The following is a 22,439-nucleotide window of genomic DNA, read 5'->3' on the forward strand; positions in this document are numbered from 1 at the left end:
GTGGATATGAGTAAAACTGTTGATAATGAAGATTTCTGGTGGAGGCTTTTTGATGCAGGGAAAGTAGTTGTTTGTATACCGAAAGAACAGGATTTGTGTATTTCTACTATGTAAGGATAGTAAAAAACTTCCTCATCTCTTTGCAAACTAAGGAAAGTTTTAACAGCATCTATTAAGCATAAATATTTTCAGATCAGGGGCCAGGAAAATTTGCATCTCAGAATCATAGAAAATTTGGCTGAGGAGGCACTTGGCTCAATGGATTTAGGTATTTAAAAATCCTGGCATACTAGAGAAATCCCAAGATTCCCAGCTTCTCCCATACTAGAGAAGTTCCCAATCTTGGAAGAGTATGTGGTGCCACTGCTCAGAGAGAGAAAGTGATATGACACCTGACTGTTAGATGGTTCTGTAGTAATAATCATAGGTAAGAGAGCATGAAGTTATTACAAGTCAGCTAACAGATGTTTAAACAATTAAAATAATATGAACAACTTAGTATTCAAAAAAAGAAAAGAAAGCATTGTGGGAAACAAAACTGACTTCATTCTTTGACAAAATAATACATTTAGTTGATGAAAGCACTGGTGCAGATTAAACAAACGAAGAAATTTGTAAATTCTAAGGAAGAAGTGAATAGTGTATGAATAGACCGTAATTTGCATTATATGGATTAATTGCTAGCTAACAGACAAAAATACATGGTCCAAAAAAAGCAGCAATCACTGCAGACAGTGTGTGCCTCTCTGCAATAACTGTGCTGTTTAGTATTTGCAGCAGGAAATACAACTGTAAAAAATATTGTTAATGAAATTTGCAAATGTCAAGGTCAGTAGCTAAAGAAGAAGGAATCCTTCAGACAAGCACAAGTCACCTGAACAGCTGAAGGTGCTCAAACAAGAGCAGATGCTCAGTAATGTTAGTGGAGTCTCCTCAGGTCCTGGACCACCATGATGCCTCAATGCTGTTGATCCATGAATCCATTTGAGTTGTCTGACCTGTGGGAACACCTAAGAGCAACTACGGGCAGAGTGTAACTGCTGGTGGAAGCAGTTTTTGCTTGTATCTTTTCCTCTTCATTTCTGATGCATCACCAATACATTTTTAGTTCCAATGGTTTTCTTCTGTGTGTGCACCTCCCACACCACTCTGTGAAGTCAAGCCTACTGCAGGGCTCCAAGGCCAGTGAACAGGTTGGCTGAGCCCACAGAGAGGCGAGAACCAGCCAGGATTCAGGAAGGGGAGTTCCAAGAGACCCTTGGTGTCAATACCAGTCCCCTTGCTCCCAGAGGCTGCTATTCTGGGTCAGGACTCACGGAAGCTTTTTTGACTGCCTGCTGGATTTGGACACACCCAGATAACAGGTGGGTATGTGACAGCTGGCTCCCATGCAGCCAGCAAGGAAGGACAAGCTGACAAGAGCAGGAACCTCACTGGCAACCACTGGAGAAGTCACTGTCACCTGTGACTGACAATGCGGAATTGGAAGCCCAGCAAAGCCTGGAGCTGCAACATCCACTGACTGAGCAGCCACCCACGGGGTTTTTTATTATGTTGAAAGCCTAGAGTTGGTCCAGAGCAAAAGGACAGGATCAATTAGTAAGATCAAAAAACGCCTTACAGGGGGCACTCTGAGGCATTACTCTGGTCTCTCAATTGCACCACAGAAATTACAGAGTACTGATGGCACCATCACCTGCAGAGAAAGGCACAATGAGAATCAACAGCTGCAAGTCATGTTTAGGCACATTCAGAGTAGAATAATAATAATAGTAATATACTCAACAGAGAGGATGATTGTCCTAGCCATCAGTCAATAAAAGGGGTTGACTACCTTTCAAGGTCTTCCAGTAAAGGTCACAATAGTTTTTTCAAGCTGTCCTTTAATAATATTTTCTTTTTAAAAGTTAATGGCATCAGTTAAAAGAGACACTGGGTCAAATTCCAAGGCCTGTGTTACACATGAAATGAGAGCTGGTGGTTTGTCTGCCTTTTTGGCCCATAAACTGATATGGAAGGAAGGAAAAATAATGGACAGATGGAACAAATGTATTAGGAGTGGCCATATTCCTCATAAAGAGAAATACATTATGGCACTTGATTTTACTTGACTCCCTACTCCCTGATGCTCCCCATTGGAGCCCACAATTAGTGTGTCCTTGAAGATCTCAAACTGAATTTAAACCACAAAAACTAGTAAAGCAGCTACCCTAAAGCAGAAAAAGTAATACTTACCTGTAGACAAGATGACCTGGTGTTTAACAACAATGCTCCTCCTTACATTTTAAATATAAAACACTTACTAGAGAAAATGCTCCAAGACTAAAAGTGCATCAAATATAAACTTGATTGCATTAGAAAGACAGGGATAAGTAATATTAGATGTTCTGCTTCCCTGAGAGACAGCCATTCTGCCTCCCAAGGTCAAATGTGCTGTGGCCAAGTGCCACATGGCATCGCTGCCTGGCCACGTGAATTGAGAAGCAGTACCCTGATCATCATCTGATTAGCTGCTGGGCAGACCAACCCATTATAAGGCACACTGCGTCAACACAAATAAATATTAAATGTAGGCGTTTTAAACTAGCTCTTTAGGAGAATTGTTTGACATAAGACATGAAATTTTATACACGTTTTGTCAACCTGCAAAACACAAGATTAAGCTCTTTGCACTTTGGCCAACAAAGATTACTTAGAGGTGTGGATGCATTGTACTGTGGATTTGGACAAAGCCAAAAATTCTAAGCTGATGTTGAAAGAGCAGATATTTTGCAAAGAATAAAGCCAAGCTCAAGATTATCTTTTCCCCATACGTCCCCTTGTTTGGTTATGCCTCTGCTGTATCAGGGGTTAATTATGCTGATACTTTTGGTCTGTGTTTTTGCCCCACCACCGGTGAAAGTTTTGCTCTTTCCCTGCCAAGTTATGGGAAAACAAGCACTGATAAACGGGAAAGCTCTCCTTGAAGTGAGCTTCTTGTGTAAACTGTTTTAATTGGTGTTTTGTGATTGGCTAATTGTCCTTCACGGTCACTTGAAGGAGAGGTTGAAGGAGAGATTGAGGAGGAGGACGCCCCCAGACTCATTTGGAAAAGACCCCCCTGAGTACAGTACGCAGGCACAGGGAAAGCCACGTGTGCGCAGAAGAGATGCACTTATATAATAGGGGGTGGGACTGAGGGCCTCGGGCTGGGCGGTGCTGGCCACACCTGCGGAGGTTGAGGTCACTCAGTTAATTGTATAAAAGCAGATGGCTCTTTCTTGGATGAGAGCTAGCTTTACTTCAAGGACAATGTTGCCTTTGAAGGGGACACCTGCCAGTTTGTGAACTTACTGACTCTCCAAGGATGCAGCTTCTGCTATGGGTAATTGTAGGCATGCTAGGTCGGTAAGATAACTTTATGGGCAACAGCTGGGTAACTGGGGAGGTCATGCTGGGGGCTTATTTCTCTCCTCCTTCCTCCCCTTTGGGTTTGTTCATTTTGTTGGTCACCTCTTGCTAATAAATACTGGTTTTTGTTGAGCTTTCAGTGGTGTTGTGGTTTCAAGATTCGGTATGTTTTGAACCCTCCCTAATACACTCTGCTCATTCAGTTTAAGCTAGAAAAATAGATCCTGCAGTCTAACTATGCCAGTTTGGAAGCATTTTATGAACACAGCTGAAGCTCAGCTGCTATGTGGCTCCCAGAGAGCATGCACTAACTAAAGGTAAAGTTTTTAAATAAACTGTGTTTGCTTCAGCCTCACACTATATCATAATCACACATTCTGCAGCACTTCCAAAGCAACCATGGACACTGCTTCTCTAGCGCAGGTACCACGGCAGAGGCACCTTGTTCAGTTGAAGCCCTTTCCTGGAACGTGGCAGACACAGGACATGAGAGGCTCCTCTCAACCCCTAAGGTCAGTGTGCCAGCCCTTCCAGCCATGCATCTGCTACCTACGTGTCATTGCAATTCAATGTAAGTGGCCCCATTGCAAGGCACCACAGGAAAGACAAAGCTTACCAAGGATTGCTTTTTAAACCATACGGAGATGTCACTCTTGAAACAGGTGAGAAGGATTCCATGCAGCCTGGCAGGCTGGATGCAGCTCTGAGCAAACTGGTCTAGTGGAAGTTGTCCCTGCCATGGCAGGGGGTTGGAACAAGATGATCTTTAAGGTCCCTTCCAACGTGAACCGTTCTGTGATTCTATGACATCTCTGAAAATGTCAGAAGCCCTGAGAGCTGTGCTCACCCTCATATATAATTGCCAAGGTCATCACAGATCAGACTGGGAAGAGCCCTTTTTTGGAGGTCTGAAGTGTTACAATGATACAGCTCTCTACAGTGGGGAAAGCTGCCTTCTAGAAAGCTGATTCCCCCCTTGGTGTCCTATGCTCAGGCTGAGACACTTCAAATTTCATCTGTGACCCTCAGCCTCTTGCATACTCATAGTGAAGTGCCAAGTGCACAAGAATCATTCAAAGCCAAAACTCCTCTCCCACCATTCACCAGGCAATGACATACAGTATCTCATTCAAGCCTAGATACAGATTTCCACATGGACCATAGACATGATAATAACCTTTCCCTCATCTCCCCCATCTTGGTAAATGGACTGCAAGGAATCACTGCAACACACTTGGTAGGGGTGGGCTGAGGCAAAGTATCAGGGCCAGTATTCATGCTCTGCAGCTGTACATTTCTCCCAGATCAGAAGCTTGAAGCAGCAATCTCTTTGCAAGAGCTCACCATCAGGGTCCTCAGTTGTGTCAGCCCAATGAGCAGAGGTGGATCACACATACAGGCAGTAAAATGAGTCCCACATGCCTGCAGCTTCTTGAAAGCCCACAGACATCAGGCAGTTCTTCCCAAGAGCTGGTAATCTTCCCAAGAGAAGCTAATCTCAGCTATACAATGGCTGCTTCTCCTCCATAGCACTGCTTGTGGGAACACTACCCCGAGGCATCTCTCTGTGAAGAGTATGAAATGCTGACCAAAGACACGTCCTCACTAGTGCTCCACTTTTGCTTTTCTTAGTAACAGCAGTCTTCTGCATTGACCACTTTCTCTGATGTGTCCTTCATCTGGACTTCAGTGACATGAGCAATGATAAGCTACAATGGACAATGAAGTGCCTGTAACCTTCTACATTCTCCTAAAAAAAAAGCCAAACAAACCAACAACCAACCAAACCAAACAAAAAAAACCCAAAAAAACCAACCAAACAAACAAAAAACAAGACCAAGAAAACAACCAACCACAAGAAAGGAGAACAAAGAAAAGGGAAATGGGCAAAGGAAAAATAATTGGGCTTTTATTTTCCCAAAGCCTCTAGCTCTATTACAACAACCCCTAACTTGCGTCCCAGGCAAAAACATGGACTCCTGCTTCCCTCCAGAGCATGATGTATCACACTAAGTGAATCCAGCTCCTACACACTGCCAAAACATGCTCCTCCTCCCAGATCAGTTGAAAATTCAGCTTCTCCCAGCACACAGAATGGTGGGTTCCCATGCATCTCCTTCAATGAGTGATGATCAGACGCTGAAGTATGGCAGATGCCCCCTCTGGATGAAAAATTAACTGAGAAGTTCAAAAAGTCCATCTGGAGTGGAGAGGGTTGATTTCAGCCTCCAGGGCCAGCAGCAGCTGCCAGCAGTCCCCAGTGAGGAGAGACAGAAGAGAAATGAGGACCATGTCCTCACCTATGTCCCATCTACCTCACCCATGTCCTCAGGTAGATGCAATGGTTGTAGCGTTGGGAGCTCCTTCTCCTGAGTCAGGAAAGGAGAAAGGAGAAGGTCACAAGCAGGAGCTTTATTTCTGGTGCTGACACAAACACACCCCTCTGTCACTGCTGCTGTCCCCTTCACCACTGGCTGGGTCAAAGTGCCTGGACCACAACATCCCTTATGTCCTGCAGCAAGAGCCAACCACTCCACAGATCCCAGCTGGCTCCAGTGCCACCAGGCAACATTCATCCAAAAATGCATCCAAATCCTCAGGAGGTCGACCAGAGCACACACCTCCCTCAGAATGACAGATGACAGTACGGATTTCACAGCCTGCTGGGGACCCTGGAGTGGTGTGCCAGGCTGCTCCAGACTCTCTTAGACTCTAGCTGTACTTACCTCTCATCTTTTAATTCATGCTATCTTCATCTGAAGCCCAAATAAGTCCCAGAAACCCTTCCATCACCTGGCCCTGGACAAACTGGCCACCTGCAGTGGCATCACATTCACCCCTTTCCCCTCCTCAGGTACCGCGCTGGCAGTAAACATTGGGTTACACGCTGCTGCTTGGAGCAGTTCAGCTATTTTACTCCTGGGATCCTTTAAGACTCTTGGACAAATGCCATTGCTTTCAGCGAGTTGTTACTGTTCACTTTGTCAGAGTGTTAACAGCCTTTTCCACAGCTGCTTCAACTTCAGACATGTCCACTGGCAAGCCCCACCCTGCTGAAGAATGGGTTCTGCCACGCTGATCTCACTGATCTGGTCACTCAATGCTCAGCACAGCTCCAGAGGTGTCTGCAGTGGCCCTATCTCTGCTGTGAGCTCCTCACACAGCCCGATCACTGTTTTGCCCTTCAGAACATCTGGCAGGTGCCTGATGTGTCTCAAGAGAGATCTAATGTTAGCTTTGATTCCTTTTGCTAGTTGTTCCTTGAAGCTTTGTTTGACCTGACTTGCTGCCCTTCTATATGCAACATACCAAAGTTTACATCCTTCTCTAATTTTCCAACTGTAGACAGCTCCAGCTTGTTTTGATAGATGATTTTTTTGTACCTTCCCTTACCCCACTGAACAATGTGTCCCACAAAAAAGGTGTTCACCCCATTTTTCGTGAGCATGCCCAGTTAGTAAGGATGGCAAAGGGTGACAGAGAGGAAATTCAGGGGATGAAGATGAAGATATAAAAAGGCGGAGCAAAGGAAGGAAAAATTACTGCAAAGCAAGAAAGGCAGTACATCACTGTTTTAAGAGTTTGTGGGCTAAATTCAGCCTCCTGTGCTGCAAACTGTCTTGCTTGTGTCATCTTCTGGGAGATATGTAACTTGCCAGCACGTATTTCAGTGTCACTGGGCAATGCAGGCCTTCCCACCACAGCAGTTCACTGAGAAGGAGGGCACGGTTTCCTTCTCCTTTTTTTAGTACCTTTACTACTGTTCTTTCCGTTCATCTTCCTCTACTTCCCCTGGTTTCAAATGTATTTTTGACCATGTTCTTTTCCCCCTTTTTCAAACACTTCTGAAGTCCCAGGTTTGCCTAGTGTTAATTTCTTTATGAATTGCTTTTTTCCCCTTCTTTTTTACTTTTGTACATACCTAAATCATCCTCACAGACCTGCCCTCCCATGAAATACCATCAAGACCTTATTAAGTCCTTAGCACAAAAGATCAATTGCCTCAGCTGATAAATATGCACAGCCTCATACCAGAAGGCAAATACTTTGAGATTCTTTACTGGTAGAGGATTTGGAAGGCAAAAGGCCTTGGACTCCTTGAAGTGGATTGTTTTTCAAGCTACAGGGGAAGATTGTTTCTCTAAAAACACAACCTATGATTTTTACTCGATGAAAACTGCTTCCTGACTCCAAAATTTGCCCTGGAATATAAGCTTTTTGATATGTGAGATTTACCTGAAGCAGCTACAGTCTTGATACAGGATTAAAAGAAAAGGTAACAGGATTAAAAGAAAAGGTAACAGAATGGGACAGTGAATATAATGATGAAATCTCACTCTTCTCAATATCACTAGAAGTGGTCATGTGGCTTGACTAAGATTCATGTTTTGTTAGCCAACCTTTTCTTCTTAAAATAAAGAATTAAAAGAAAAAAAAGGAAAAAAAAATTAAGATAATAATCCAGACATTCCAGGTCCTACAGAGGATAAATCTCAGATTACTTCATTATAAAAACCAAGACAACACTAAAGGGTATCCTGTCACCTAGTCCTTAACTTGAATTTATCAAGATGCATCTTGAAAAAAAATTAGGTTCTTTGCTTCATGGACCATTCTGGGACTTTCAGACAATTTCCAGACAATTCCATCATTGCTAGTCTGAGATCTTGTGAGGGAAGACATAAAGCCTCTCAAGCAGATGAATGAATTGAATGCATCAGAATAATTAAAAAGGAGATGGGAAAGGGAGGTGATCCTGCATTCTCTTCCTTTTGAGAAGGGTGTGGTGGGAAGTGCTCCCTTAAGCCATTTGACCATGAAATCTGGCCTTACTCATAAAAGAAATGTCATTTATAGATTGACTTCTCTTCTTAAGGCTTTAATTCCATTTGGATCCCCTTTAAAGGAAATAAGTTTTGGCTTATATTGCAGAGGAGGAGAAATCACCATGACCAGAGCAGAGCCAAGAAGCAGAAGCAACATGAAACCAGTGGGATGGGAGTGACTGGAGGGGGGCATTTGGAGGATTACATGTGGCAGTGTCAAAAATCAAGCTAAACATAAGCAAGTTTGTCCTATTGTCAGCTCTTACAAAGCTGCAGGCAGGCAGCAGCAAGCACCTGTGTCCCTCAAGCTGTGCTGTGCCGGGCACTGCACTGGGCTCACAGGGTGACCAGCCCCTGCCCTGTCATCTCTGTTGGCTGGGGAGCAGCAGCTGCTGGAAGAAAAACTGGTCCGAGGTGGCTGCTTCTGCCTCCAATTTCCAGGAACAGGTAGGAGAGATCACGAAAGGGGTGGGGACAGAGGCCCCGGGAGTCAGGTGGCTGTGATAATGGTTATATTGTTAGGGCTGGAACGAGGAAATTAAAGACTTCAGCTAGGGAGAGCAGGGTAGGGTGGGGGGACCTCAAGGAGGCTCCATCTTGATTGCCCACATTTTAATTGCTCCTCAAGACAAAGCAAACAGAGAAATCAGTCCTATATCTTTGCTCACTGCTGCTCCAGCCTGAACTGCTCACCCAGCTTCCAGATGGGTGTTAGCTTAGATGTGCCAGTGGGTGGGAATTTTCATCTGCCATTTCCACACTTGGCCCCACTGAAGTAGGACCAGACTGAGACCAGTATCTGAGGAGCTATCATCCTGGCTGAGTGATCCTACACGAGGGAATATGCAGTAAAGGTAGAGTTTGAAAGCCTGTTCTCGATGCTCGGTGATTCACTCATGGAGGATGACAGGTCATGAGTAGCAAGGATGGCAGCTGACTTGGACACAAAGTAAAATGGCTGAAGGGTCTGGGTCACTGGGCTTCTTCAGCACCCTGACTGATGCATTTCCAGGAAGCAATATCCCTTGTCCTGCAATATGAACAACAGATGGGAGTCAGCTAAATTTTTCAGAAGCTAATTCAGATTTCCCAGCTGAGGCAGAACATGAGTAGCCACTATCCAGGCTCTCCTCCAGGCTTTGTACTGCGTTATAGCATGAAGGCAGTGATGGAAGAAGATCCACTTGAGTCTCCTGGCATCCAGTCGTGTTTTTCGTGAGAGAGACTTCATTCTCCTAGGAAAAGAGACTGGGTTCCCTCCACACGGTTTCCAGCAGGATTTTCTCAGTCCTACCATATGATATTCATGACTCTACCTGGTAGTGCCCCATCTTTCATGCTGAAAGATAGAGATAACGAATATTGCTTTGATTTCCCCCCAGGGCTCCCTTTTGCTTCACCAGAATGGCTCCCTGCAGCCACTCTGCTCCTACAAGGTAAAAATTAATAAATGTATTGAAAATCGGCCTCCTTGGGACTCAAAGGAATGGAAGTATGTACATGGACATGTTCTTGCTGCTGTGGTATCACTGCTTATTTGGGACAGCTGTCACTGTTTCCTGGTAAGTTACATCAGCAGCAAGGCAGAAGGCATTCAACGGCCCATTAGATTAGTTTGCAAATCCTTGATGGCTTTTTAATAATGACCCTCTTTAGAGATCACCACCTCTGCCTCAAGGGAGTCCATGCAACCTGCATAAATATCTCCCTGTTGAAGACAACAGTGGTGCAATGCGTAACCTCACACTTACCCATCTTTATCACCTACTGCGCTGGTGCTTCTTGGGCCAAACACTTAAACATATAGCAACATCCATGATGCTGTTCCTTGACCGTTTGTTGTGAAGGAACAAGATTCAGGATGGGAGAGGTTCCAGGCGTGAAGAAAAACATACAGCAATTGACAGGACTTTATTATATGGATTTTACTGTTATTATGTGGTTTCATTGTATACACAGTGCACAGCCTGGGCATGCTCAGGCTTGCCACAAGTTTGTCTGCTCCCTGCTTCCCCATTCCCCTCTCTGATAGGCTGCAGAAGCTGCAGAGAGGAGACAGTTACCATTCACCCTCTCCTTCCCCGGTTCCTCCCACATTCCTCCCTCTTTGCCTGTGTCCCTACCCCGATTTGTTCCCCCGTTTGTCTGTCTCATGCTCCACCCCATGTTCTAGCCCTTTCCCTGCCTAAACCCATAAAACCTCTGGACACCTCAATAAAGTATTCCAGTTGCACCTCTACCTTGTCCCTGGACCCGTCCATGCTGTGTCACAGCCCCATCCCCCCTCGGACCGTGGCAGTTTGTGCTGCTAGTTTTAATGCAGAAAAGTACGAGCAGAGGTAGATAATCCAGAAATAATCCAGAAATAATCACTGGCTTCTGTCTTGCAGCAGAAGAAAAAAATACAATTGCTCATACAGGTAAACAAAAGAATTAAACTGATCAAAGGTCTATCAAGTAGTTCAAAAACATATATAATTTGTTACACTTGGAATCCATACCAGATAGGGAAAGACTTTTTTTCCCATCAGAGTAGCAGTGTGTTGAAAAGAAGTTTGTTCTATTTTAAAACATTGTGTGTACTACAGATCGTTATCACATTCCTACCTGGGCAGATAATAGATGTAGTTGGTAATGAAGCATTTTGAATTTGGTGCCATAAAAAATGATTCATGTTTACTCAAAGGTTGTTCAGTAGCAATAAAAAGCAATCATGCATTCAGCTTGTGAAGATGTAATATACAGAAGCACAGCCCAGAACAACAGGGCAGTTCCCATTTCATAAGAGAAGAAACCTAGTGACAGGGATCTTTTCGGTATAAAGCTCCTTGGATTTAGAATGTTGTTAGAGGTGAAGTAAATATTATGAATCAAAACTTCCAGAAAGGATTTGTAGTGCCTGATGGAAGATCTTCCGCCCTAATGCAAGACTTGGGATTTCAGAAGACAAATTATCCCATAATTGCTGAGCCTGAATGGGAGTGAGGGCAATAACCATCAGTGTCAAAACCAGTTCCTTCAGGTGTGACTCACCTTGATAGGTCAATACATGGAAATATCCAGAAAGCTGTGGATGAGCAAAATGCTCAGAAGACTCTCGCATGATAGAAACTTGAGACAGGAGTGTATATAATCACCTAAATTATCAAGAGGAGTTGCTCTTGCAAACTGCACTAATAATTCCATGCCAATATCTTCTGTTACAGTGAACCGTGCCTGAGGAAAAAGGTACCATTTATGACTGACAATCTGATTCAAGATGGTCCCTTTAGTGATCCAGTTCATGTACGTACTGGGAAAAAAAATAGTGCAGAAGCTGGGAAGAGGTAAGTAATAAAAAAAAAACCCAAACAAACAAAACAAACCCTGAAGAGTTAGCAAATTCTGATCTTCTTCTAATGGATATTGAAACTGGAGCTGAGCTGGCAACAGGAGATTTGTTGTTTGCATTGTTTCTAAAGTATTTGGGGAATCAAGTGGTAGTTGTGTATGTAGTAATGTTAAAAATTAATTTTTGGTTCCTTTGTGCACTGGCAATCAATTTGCAGCACATCTGTGTGACCATGGAGACATAGGGACTTTTACAAAGCCACAGCCAAAGCGTGATATTCGCATGACTGAAGCTACTGGAAGTCACCTCAGGGCTGATCCGTGCTCTGAGGTGCCCCACAACAGCAGATAGCGCATGCCAGCCTGAGCAGTTTACCAGCATGAGAAAGAAGGAAAGGGGAATTGCTTGGATCATGGTTGTCATGGCCACTGGAAATGGTGAAAGAGCCAGTAAGCGTCTTATTAATTATTTTTTAAAAAAATACAACATATGGGTAAAGTCTTCTGAAAAATAAATATGCATTAAATGTGCATGTGTATGTAGAGGTACGTAGGTATACGATGTATGTCATGTCTACATGTAAAAATGAAACATACAATACATGCACTCACACCCTAATTATCTGCTATTCGTATCCAAAACAGCAAAGGCCAAAAGTTCTCCAAAACAACATTGTGATGGAAATTGTCAGCTATGACAAAATTCTGAAAAAATTACTTTAGACTGTCATTCAGATACAGCAAATCAGTCCAGGTGTTTGAATTTTTATTATTCCTCAAGTCAAAAGAAACCAAAACATGTAAGTTATCTTTGTCTCCCACCAGCAAAAAGGACTGTGTTTCTGAATTATGTTCTTCAAAAAAGACAGTTTAAAATGCTTTTAAATACAGTGGAAATCAGAGAATGCCTAACTAAATGCTACCAAATTTGGCTGTAGTTGCTTTGTGTCTGCTGTTAATTTAACTGAGTATAAAAGGGGCATTTTCAGGGGCAAAATAATTTTTGTCATTCCAATAAGATAGAGTCACAATTCCAGTAAGAGAGAGGCAGTTTTCAAGGATTAGTCTGTTTGAGTAATTTCAGGAATTATGATAATGTAAGTCAAACAAGTTGCTCTCTGTGAAGTGACTGGATTATAGCTCTGTAGGTTACACTGGTAATCGCAAGCACCGATGCTGCATAATTGTTAGTATCCAGGTCTGTCTGAATGCATAAAACACACAAGTGGCACAAGTCAGAGGAGCTCACATCCCTCCACTAAATGACATCTCCTACTGGCACTGTCCAAGATGGAATACAGAGCTGCAGGGACCATCAGTCCAACCCAGAAGGACACTTGTAATCGTAAAATCGTAGAATGGTTTGGGTTGGAAGGAACCTTAAAGACCATCTGGTTCCAAACCTCATGCCATGGGCAGGGACACTGTCCACTAGACCAGGTGGGTCTAAGCCCCCTCCAACCTGGCCTTGAACACTTCCAGGGATGGGCCATCCACAGTTTCTCCAGGCAATGTCTTCCAGTGCCTCACCACTCTCACAGTGAAGAATTTCTTCCTAATATCTAATCTAAATCTACCTTCTTTCAGTTTGAAGCCATTCCCTCATGTCCTATCACTACATGTCCTTATAAAAAGTCCCTCCCCAGCTCTCTTGTACCCACTTTAGGTACTAGAAGGCTGCAATAAGATCTCCCTGCAACCTTTACTTCTCCAAGCTGAACAACCCCACCTCTCTCCTCTCAGCCTGCCTTCATAGGAGAGGTACTCCAGCCTTCCGATCATCTTCGTGGCCTCCTCAGGACTCATTCCTATAGGACCACATTCTTCCTACGTAGGCAGCCTCAGAGCTGGATGTCATAACGCTCTGAGGAAGCTGCTTTGATACAGTATCAGTTCATTCCCCTCACCCTTCCACTTTTTGCAACTTTCATCTTTGATGAAAGTTCAAAAACGAGTTACTGGAGTTATAACTAAGTTTTGAACTGCAGGAGAAATAATGCTTTTGCTTTGCATTGTTTTTTTGTCAGAGAATGGAGCTAGCGGAAAGCTCCGAGTTGTGGCTGTAGGCTTCTAACAAGCACCTGTCACAAGGCTGTTCCTGGCACACTGTCACTTAACTGCTGGCCTCAAAAGTGTACGGCTTGCCCTTTTCAAGCATGGTATTTTGCAACACGAAGAGGTGAGAGTGGCTGCGTATTTTGAGTCACTAACCAAACCACAGCAAACTCCAATAAGGATCGAAATTCAGTGAGAGAACACTCTGAACACGGACTTTTCTGGAGGAGGTATCCAGAAAGGAAAGAAATAAGTGAAAACTTCAGAGAGAGCTAGTTTGAAAGAAAATCATTGGGAGAAAAGATCGGTAAAGACCTTTCATGGTTATAATGATAGGAGGGTGTTAGAGACTTTTGGTCACATTTGGCTATGGGTGTTCATTTCCATGGACTGAGGAAGGCTTTGGGTAATGCCGGGAGGCCTTGATTTCCCAGGCATAGATCAGCAAAACAAGTTTCCCCTCATGGCTGGGCCGAGTAGTTCTGGATACGAAAGATTGCTTTAGTTAAGGAACCAGCAAAGGTGATGCGGTAACTTGTGTATCACCGAGCCGCCCCTAGCCTTCTCTGTCCCAGCCCCATTCCCTTTGCAGATCTCACTCAAAACTCTCGGCTTTGCCCTTGGAAAGCACAATTTGGTCATGAAAGCCACGCAAGAGCTCTCACCGCCGGTCGAGTCCCGCCGCTCCTGCGGGGTACGTGGAGGGGTTCCCGCCTGGCTGGCACTGCCTGCGGCTGCCCCGGAGACCGGCGCTGCCAACTTTCTTTCTGCATCGCCTCAGCTCGCTGGGACGCCGCGTCCCCGCCGGAGGGGGTGGGAGGAGGAGGTTCGGGCTGCTCGGCAGCCGTACCTGGCCGGGGCTGGTCTCCCCTCGGGGGACACTGGAGGGGCCCCGCTGCCCGCCCGCAGTGCGGCGGCCGCGCCTTGACCCCCCCCCCCCCCCGCCAAGGTCACTCCCCAGACGTGTCCCCGGTCCCCCGGCCGCCGACACTTGAGAGTTTCAAGAGGCTTTTCTTCCCCGAGAGCGGCGCCCAGGGGAAGGAGCAGGAGGGGGCAGGCAGGAGGGACAGGCAGGAGGGACAGGCAGGAGGGACAGGCAGGAGGGCGGGGAGAGGCTGGCAGGGCAGGAGCCGGGCGGGGTGCTGGCTCCAACTGGAAAGGAACCGGTCCCAGCCCAGCCGGGGAGGCTGCGGGAGAGCCGGCAGCGCTCAGGGAGAGCACATCGGCCCCGGCTCCAGTCCCGGCCCCGGCCCGAGCAGCCGCCGCCTGTCATGGGCACCGCGTCCCGCGTCAGTGCCGCAGCCCCGGCGGGGCGGGCGGGGGGCGCAGCCGCGGGAGGGACGCGGGGGCTGCTCGGTGGGGGAGGATCTACCCCGTGTCACATATGGGAGGGGGACTTACAGCCTGGGATAGGGGTCAGGGAGGAGGGGGTGGAAGCACCGACGTTTGGGGAAGATGGTGATGCAGGATCAGTCGGAGCCACGGTCTTACAGGGCGACCCCCTAATTCTGAGTTTGTGCTGCAGGGTGGGTCTGTGAAGGCAGGGAAGATGCCAGAAGGGGAGAAAACAAGACAATGTAAGCAAGAAGAGGAGCAGCCGCAGAAAGAAGAGGAGCGGGAGGGTCTCATCGAATTCTACAGTTCCTACAAAGAGCTATTCCAGTTCTTCTGCAGCAACACAACCATCCATGGGGCTATTCGCCTGGTGTGCTCCAAAAAGAATAAGATGAAGACAGCATTCTGGTCTGTTCTCTTTTTCCTCACCTTCGGCTTAATGTACTGGCAGTTTGGGATCCTCTACAGGGAGTACTTCAGCTACCCTGTCAACCTCAACCTCAACCTGAACTCTGACAGGCTGACTTTCCCAGCCGTGACACTGTGCACCCTCAATCCATACAGGTAAGAAATAGACTTCCAGAGCTGTTGACTGCCTTGACTTTAACGGGTGTAGGATAAAAGCATGTACTCTTTTTCTCCTCATGGTCCTTGAGGGGCCATTTCTGTAGTGGTGCCCGTGGAAAGAACACCTTTCACAGGCCTTTGCTGCTGCAGGGCATTCACAGTAAGGCATGTTAGTTTAGGCAGCTCTACTTGGTGGTGTATGTTAGCAGCCTGCAATATAAACTGCCACGGGGCTAAAGCAGATTTACTTCACTCCTACAAGGATGATAGCCTCCAGCAAAGGGTGAGATTTACAGCTGGTGGCAGGAATGTCCGGAATCACCCCAGCGAACTTTGCTGCATGTCTAATTCAGAGCTGTTTATGTGCATCCAGCCCTAAACCTGCAAGTCCTCTCTCCCCCCTGTGTAGATACAGCGCCATCCGAAAGAAGCTGGATGAGCTGGACCAAATCACCCATCAGACACTGCTAGACCTTTATGACTACAACATGTCTCTACCACGAAGTGACTGGTCCACCTTGTCTACACAAAAGCGTAGCTCAAGGAGCCTGCTCCATCATGTCCAGCGCCACCCTTTGCGGAGGCAGAAGAGGGATAACTCAGTCAACATGCCAGAAAACAGTCCCTCAGTGGACAAGAATGACTGGAAAATTGGCTTTGTTCTGGTGAGATCCCTAGGTATCCTATGCCCTACCCACTCCAGTCTCTGCCTAGCTACTTCTATCTTGTCAGACCCTTGCCCACCCTATGTAGGAGTCCGATTAATCTGCACTGGCTTTTGTTAATGACAGATAGAAGTAGAGCTGAATCCTTCACCCAATGCAATACTGCTCCACAAGACCTGTCCCTGTCCACGCAGGCCCCAAGGAGACTTGTCCATGTTACTGTCCATCTTTTCCTAGGTACAGCAGGGAAACTTTGTCCTTCCTGAAGGCTACACCAGCCTTGCAGTTGCCTTTGGAGAGCAGTTTATCAGCATCAGCTGCTGCATTGCCCAATAATTCAAAGGGGTAAAGTATTTGATGGTCCTGGGTCACTTGAAATGCGGTCATGGTCGCATTTGCTCCTAGGTAGCAGCTTCCTCGCCCTAGGGTATCTGTGTTTGCATTTAAAAAGGCACTGAAGGACTGAAGCTAATCACTTGCCAGTTAACTGGAGTTCCCACAGGATCACAAAAGTTTTTCTGGACACACCCTGAGGGAAGGGCTCCCCACTCAAGAATTTAAAGCTCCTGGTTTTATACCAGGCAGAATTTATGGGCAGATCATCTTGCACACCTCACTGCGACTTTCTGCTTCCTGGGTTTTACTCAGCCTTGCTTATTCATCTGGTGTTTCTCTTCCACCAGTGAACTGCCCTGGGTTTGCTCTTTCACATCCTGCTGATGACCTTTTGGTCAAGTGCAAGAGTCCTGTGGAGCTGTTTCACTCCCTCAGTGATCTCCTGCCTGTGCTGAGGGAGAACAGCTCTTCCACAGGCACAGCCTCGCCTCCTGGACAGGACTTCTCTGACATGGCTGGTTTTTTCCTTCTCAACAGTGCAGTGAAAACAACAAGGACTGTTTCCATCAGGCATACTCCTCAGGAGTGGATGCCGTGCGGGAATGGTACAGCTTTCACTATATCAATATCCTGGCACAGGTGCCTGATGCAAAAGCCCTGGATGAGTCTGACTTCGAGAATTTCATCTATGCTTGCCGCTTCAATGAAGCAACATGTGACAAGGCGTAAGTAGTGGAAACATCCCACCAAGTCTTCCTGAAAACACTCGTTTTGTGCCTGGGTTTGAGGGGAATCAAGGAACCCACATTAAAGAACCTCTTTTCCAAGGTGGGTTCGTTCCTTGTTCACTTCCCATTGTCTCAAATGATCTTTCTTGAGTCTTTTCTGTGGGCTGTGTGTATCAGGGCCACAGTTTCTGTGATCTGAAACTATGAACCTCAAAGGACAGTTTTGCCTTTTCCTGAGTTTCACGCAAATGAACCAGTTACCCACTGGTACAAACGCCAGAGTGGGTGCCAATGTACAGTGTAAAAGTATTTTTATTTTACTCTCTACAGTACTAAAGTGGTACATGTCAGCCCACATACAGGAAGAGGAGAGGAGAGAGTTGATACAAAAAGACAGTAAAAAAATATTCTACTTTTGTCCTGTTATTATTGGTCAAAAAAGATGTAGTAGAGGTAGTGGAATGACACCCATCAGCAAGGGAGAAAAAGGGGTTGAAAGAGCTATTCTTCAGCATTAGGAAGATAATACAATCTTTGCTAGCACAGCTAAAACCAATTTGGGCCCTCAAGAGCAGTATGAAAAATGTAGTGTAAAAACCTGTCCAGCTCCAGGACATTTTTTACGGTACATTTTAATTGCTTTTCCCTGTTCAGGTGAGTTTACACAACAAATACTGCCCATCTGCTGTAAGCCCCTCTCCCTGCTGATAGAAAACAGAGTTGTTTCTTTTATAAAGCCCTTCCTCTTGGTCTTGCAGTCCTTCTCACACCGTGTGAATGTTTGTGTTCCCCTCTCAGGAATTATACCCACTTCCACCATCCCTTGTATGGGAACTGCTATACCTTTAATGACAACAGCAGCAGCCTATGGACATCCTCGATGCCTGGGATCAATAATGGTGGGTGAGAGGCACTCTTTTGTGAGTAAGGAGTATCACTTATCTCTGCTTTTCTTAGGAGTTATGGGCATCCTGCTGTGCTTAATACTGGTACTGGCAGATTACAGCCCTGCTCTGTCTCGCCCAAGCTGTTTTTGCCCATGTGGGGACAGCTGTTTTGAGGACATGGCTGTCCCTCACTGCTGCCCACTGAACTCTCTCTCCCCCATCAGTGCCTGATCCTTATATTGCTCTCTCTGGATTTGTGCTGGCCCTTCCTGAAATGTTGAGCCATAGTGCTGCGCTCCTGAGAGCCTGGTCTTCACCTCCTCCTTCTCTGTTTCCCTCTTTCCAGCAGCTGACCTGCTTGTGTTCCTAAACTCCATGAAACCTCTTGAGGCCAAATCTTCAGGCTTTTCTTCCATCCAACTCCAAGTCTTTCCATGAAATCTCTCTCAATTCCCAGTTCTGCTTTTCCTAAGATAGAGTGATGAAATTCAGCTTTCCCTGGCCTCTTCTGGAGCCTCCAGCTTTGCCTCTGGCTTCCCTCCAGCCACCCTTGCTGCCAAGCTTTGGTGCTCTGTTTGATGTCTATCTCTTCCTTTATCTCTTACAGATTCACTTCTAACCACTGTGCTCTCCCTACTCTCCAGCACCACAGCCAGCCATGACCTCCCTTGCTCTCTGACATTTCCTCAGGTCTCTCTCTGGTGGTGCGCACCGAACAGAATGATTTCATCCCTCTGTTGTCCACGGTGACAGGAGCCAGGGTCATGGTCCATGATCAGAATGAGCCAGCCTTCATGGATGATGGGGGTTTCAACGTGCGTCCTGGTATCGAGACCTCCATCAGCATGAGAAAGGTAAGGAAGCAGCAGGGGTAAGAGCTGTGGATGTGAGGTTATGGGGAGGTTTAACTTGGTGAATAGATACAGATGGGTTGTCATAGACCCAATGTGTGTTTAAGGGAGGGGATTAATCACATGGAGTGGAGGGAGAGGAAGAGCAGCTTAACGGACAAGAAGCATTTGGCTGCACTTTATCAGTGAACAAAGAAATGGAGGCATCCTGAGAAAAGCATAAAGAGTAGATACTGATAGCAGTGTGTGGCATGGAAGCTTAGGAAGAGGACAGCAAAGTGCCAGTTGTTCTACGCAATGACAGTTTGCTATTCCAGGAGATGACTGAGCGTCTTGGGGGCAGTTACAGTGACTGCACAGAGGATGGCAGTGATGTGCCAGTGCAAAATCTGTACTCATCCCGCTACACTGAACAGGTAACTGTCACCAGTCCTGTGCTGGCTTGTTTCCCTACTTTCCCGAAATATTTTAGTTCCCTAAGGGCCATGCTTGTCCATGGGCTCTGTTAATAGTATGATGTGATACAGGTTGCAGTGGGTTTGGTTTCCTTGCTGAGCCTTTTCCACCTCATGTGCCTCCCAGGTCTGCATTCGCTCCTGCTTTCAGCTGAACATGGTCGAGCGCTGTGGCTGTGCCTATTACTTCTACCCCTTACCTGAAGGAGCAGAGTACTGTGACTATACAAAGCACGTATCTTGGGGTAAGTGGATAGGAGGAACAGTAAAGCTCGTGCCCATCTGAACCTGTTAGGTGCACCCCATGTCCCAGTACATCTTACTGTCTTCAATGAGCTTCCTGGGGGAAGCACCCAAAAGACACTCTTGTCTTAGATTGTCAGTCCCTTGGAGCTTGTGGAAGGAAACCTTCTCTGGATTCCCCTTACTGTCACATATCACCTTTTATATAAAGATACTGTGAGCTTACCTGGATTTACTTTCTCTGCTGTTCAGGCTACTGCTATTACAAACTCCTGGCTGAATTCAAAGCTGATGTGCTGGGCTGTTTCCACAAATGTCGGAAACCTTGCAAGTAAGTTTGATCATCACTCAGGAAGACTGAAAACTTTTTATTTCTAGAAGTGTTGGAAAGCACTCACTGGCCAGGGCAAAAGCTTGAGTCAATAACTAAGCTGCCACCCAAAATCTCCCATCACGATGCCAAAATGACCAAGGAGCGTCAGGGTCAGCTTAGGGGTGAGCTCCCAAGGATTGTGCATTCTGCACAGTGGGAAGTAAGCAGAACTTCAGCATGGGAGGGAATCTCCAGGTGTGCCTGGAAATGGCAAAACCTGGCCTTGTGGCTCCTACAGCTTCAACAGCTAACACAATCTCTTGTCTTCCAGAATGACAGAATATCAACTGTCAGCTGGATACTCCCGCTGGCCTTCTGCTGTCTCAGAGGTAAGGAGATGGTGTCCTGGCTCCTCAGCACTGCTCCCACCTCCTGTTTAGTCCTTCCTCAACGGGTATTAAGCCTACAGGATGTGACTGTGATCATGTAACACAATTTATTGCACTTTCATTTCAGGACTGGGTTTTTTACGTGCTTTCGCAACAGAACAAATACAACATCACATCCAAGAGGTGAGAGCCCCTAAACAGAGATTGTGTCCACACCAGAAACCATCCCAGTGGAGTGTGTGTGTGTTAGGAATGTCAGAGTCAAGAATAAATCAATGATGGGAAGAGATCAGGCATGGAACCTGTGGACAAGGCCAGTGGATTTGAGTCCAAGTAGATACATTCTGAGACTTCAACAAGGATTGGGGATCCAAGTGAAAAATTTGAAAGGGGTCAGATGCTGGTATGAAAACAGTAAGCCCCAGGCACCTGCCATGTAGTCTGGAATCACAGTACGTGCTCTTGGAACAGTGGGAAGGAGAGCTGGGCAGAAGCTTTTGCCACCAACATTGGGTTTCACAGTGCAGTCTCAGAAGTGTGCTGGAAGTACCAAAGATTACATTCAGTGCAGAATGAGGGAACTGCAGAGATGGGAAAAGGCCTCTGGGTGGTATGTGTGGGAGAAGGATGGGGGCAAAAGGAGACAGAGAAGAAAATTACACTTGGTGAATGAGGTGAAGAAATGCAGGGATTGAGGAGTTGGGGTTACTGAGCCTCATCTTTCATTTACAGGAACGGAGTTGCCAAAGTGAATATCTTTTTTAAGGAGTGGAACTACAAGACCAATGGGGAGTCTCCAGCCTTCACGGTACATACTTTATTACCATGTCTTCTCTAGCCACCCATTCCCCCACAATGCCACGTGTTTGTTCCAGCAGCATTGCTGGCTATTCAGTCTCTTTTCCTGTGGCAGGGTGAGAGGAACCTCCCAGCACTACAGGGGCACTGCTAGTGGGAAAAGGCAGGGAGGCAAAAGTCTTGAATGAGGGCTGTCCTCACTGCTCTTTCTCCATCTCTTGCAGGTAGTGACTCTTCTGTCCCAGCTTGGGAACCAGTGGAGTCTCTGGTTCGGATCCTCTGTCCTTTCTGTGATGGAGCTTGCAGAGTTGATTCTGGATTTCATTGCCATCACCTTTATCTTGTCCTTCCGCTGGTTCCGTTCCCGGCAGAAGCTCTCTCCACCGGGACCCTCTCCAAACAGTCATGATAACGCTGCTTTCCAGGATGAGACATCAGGTCTCAGTGCTCCACATCGCTTCACTGTTGAGGCTGTAGTGACCACTCTGCCATCCTATAACAGCCTGGAACCACGTGGGCCAAGCAGGGATGGTGAGGTGGGACACAACTGAGGCAGCAGCTTATTCCACCGTTCAGATGGGTGGCAATTGGAGCAAAGGCTGCACACTTTGCTGTGGGACCTGTGTTTCCTTCCTTCTTGGGTGCTGCACCTGAATCATAGCAGAAGACTGCTCTGTGGTTGGCCTGGGTTCATTGCTTTCACTACAGTAGGTGAATTACTCAGTCTCATAAAATACTATTGCTCTGGGGATCACCAGGGATGACAGTTGATCTAGTCTATGTATGGGGGAGATGTCCTCTTAATTTCCTTACACTCTGTAAATGTGCACACCTACACATGCGTGCATGCTTGCTTTTCCCCGCAACAAGGATGCTGCCACTGTTCTGGTCTGTCGTTAATTAAAGAGGTTTGGCAGGTGTGACTGGCCTCCTCTGTGGTATGACAAGGGACAGGAATGGAGCCTCAGCTGGGGTACTAATCTCTCAACATGCTGAGCTTTGTTAAGGTCTCCCTAAGGTTGGAAACTGGTTGCTCTTTCCTTGTTGCTAATATCTGACTATGATCCCAAGACTGTGCCACCCACCCCCTTCTCCCTCAGAGAAGAGGCTACTTGAGACAACAGCCACTGGCATAATCTCAACCATTACTATGCACAATTCTCTGGAGAGGTGGTTGATGCTTGCTGCCACTCCCAGGTCTGGGACAAAACACCTCTGGCAGAGCCAGGTTTCCCTTTTCAAGCTGCCTCTGTTGCACTTGTAGATCTTGG

General features: G+C 46.3%; 2 protein-coding genes across 5 annotated transcripts in view; one reads left to right on the forward strand and one right to left on the reverse strand.

Annotated features, from left to right (window-relative positions):
• Positions 1 to 492: 492 nt before the first annotated feature.
• VAMP1 (vesicle associated membrane protein 1) overlaps positions 493 to 22,439 on the reverse strand; it is a 33,150-nt gene continuing 11,203 nt past the window's right edge. Inside the window, exon 6 of one of the 3 annotated variants that reach the window (XM_027653592.1) lies at positions 493 to 1,696. The gene's annotated coding sequence lies outside the window, so the exon portion shown is untranslated. Of the gene's footprint in view, positions 1,697 to 5,613; positions 5,635 to 18,905; positions 18,998 to 22,439 lie in introns of those variants that run through there. The other 2 variants (XM_027653596.1, XM_027653595.1) reach the window with 2 other exon arrangements.
• Positions 14,793 to 22,091, forward strand: SCNN1A (sodium channel epithelial 1 alpha subunit). Of its 2 annotated transcripts, none has more exons than XM_027653586.1 (13): positions 14,793 to 14,890; positions 15,127 to 15,500; positions 15,913 to 16,168; positions 17,144 to 17,229; positions 18,031 to 18,131; positions 18,810 to 18,973; positions 19,288 to 19,386; positions 19,553 to 19,670; positions 19,921 to 19,999; positions 20,313 to 20,370; positions 20,498 to 20,553; positions 21,103 to 21,178; positions 21,393 to 22,091. In XM_027653586.1, the coding sequence occupies exons 1-13, from the start codon at positions 14,873 to 14,875 to the stop codon at positions 21,717 to 21,719; spliced, it is 1,812 nt and encodes a 603-aa protein (XP_027509387.1). In that variant the 5' UTR covers positions 14,793 to 14,872; the 3' UTR covers positions 21,720 to 22,091. The 2 variants fall into 2 exon arrangements, with proteins under 2 accessions (XP_027509387.1, XP_027509386.1); XM_027653585.1 differs by having other exon boundaries at positions 14,794 to 14,890; positions 17,042 to 17,229.

This window comes from Corapipo altera, unplaced genomic scaffold, assembly GCF_003945725.1.
Source record: "Corapipo altera isolate COAL_440 unplaced genomic scaffold, ASM394572v1 61, whole genome shotgun sequence".
NCBI classification, from domain to species: domain Eukaryota; kingdom Metazoa; phylum Chordata; class Aves; order Passeriformes; family Pipridae; genus Corapipo; species Corapipo altera.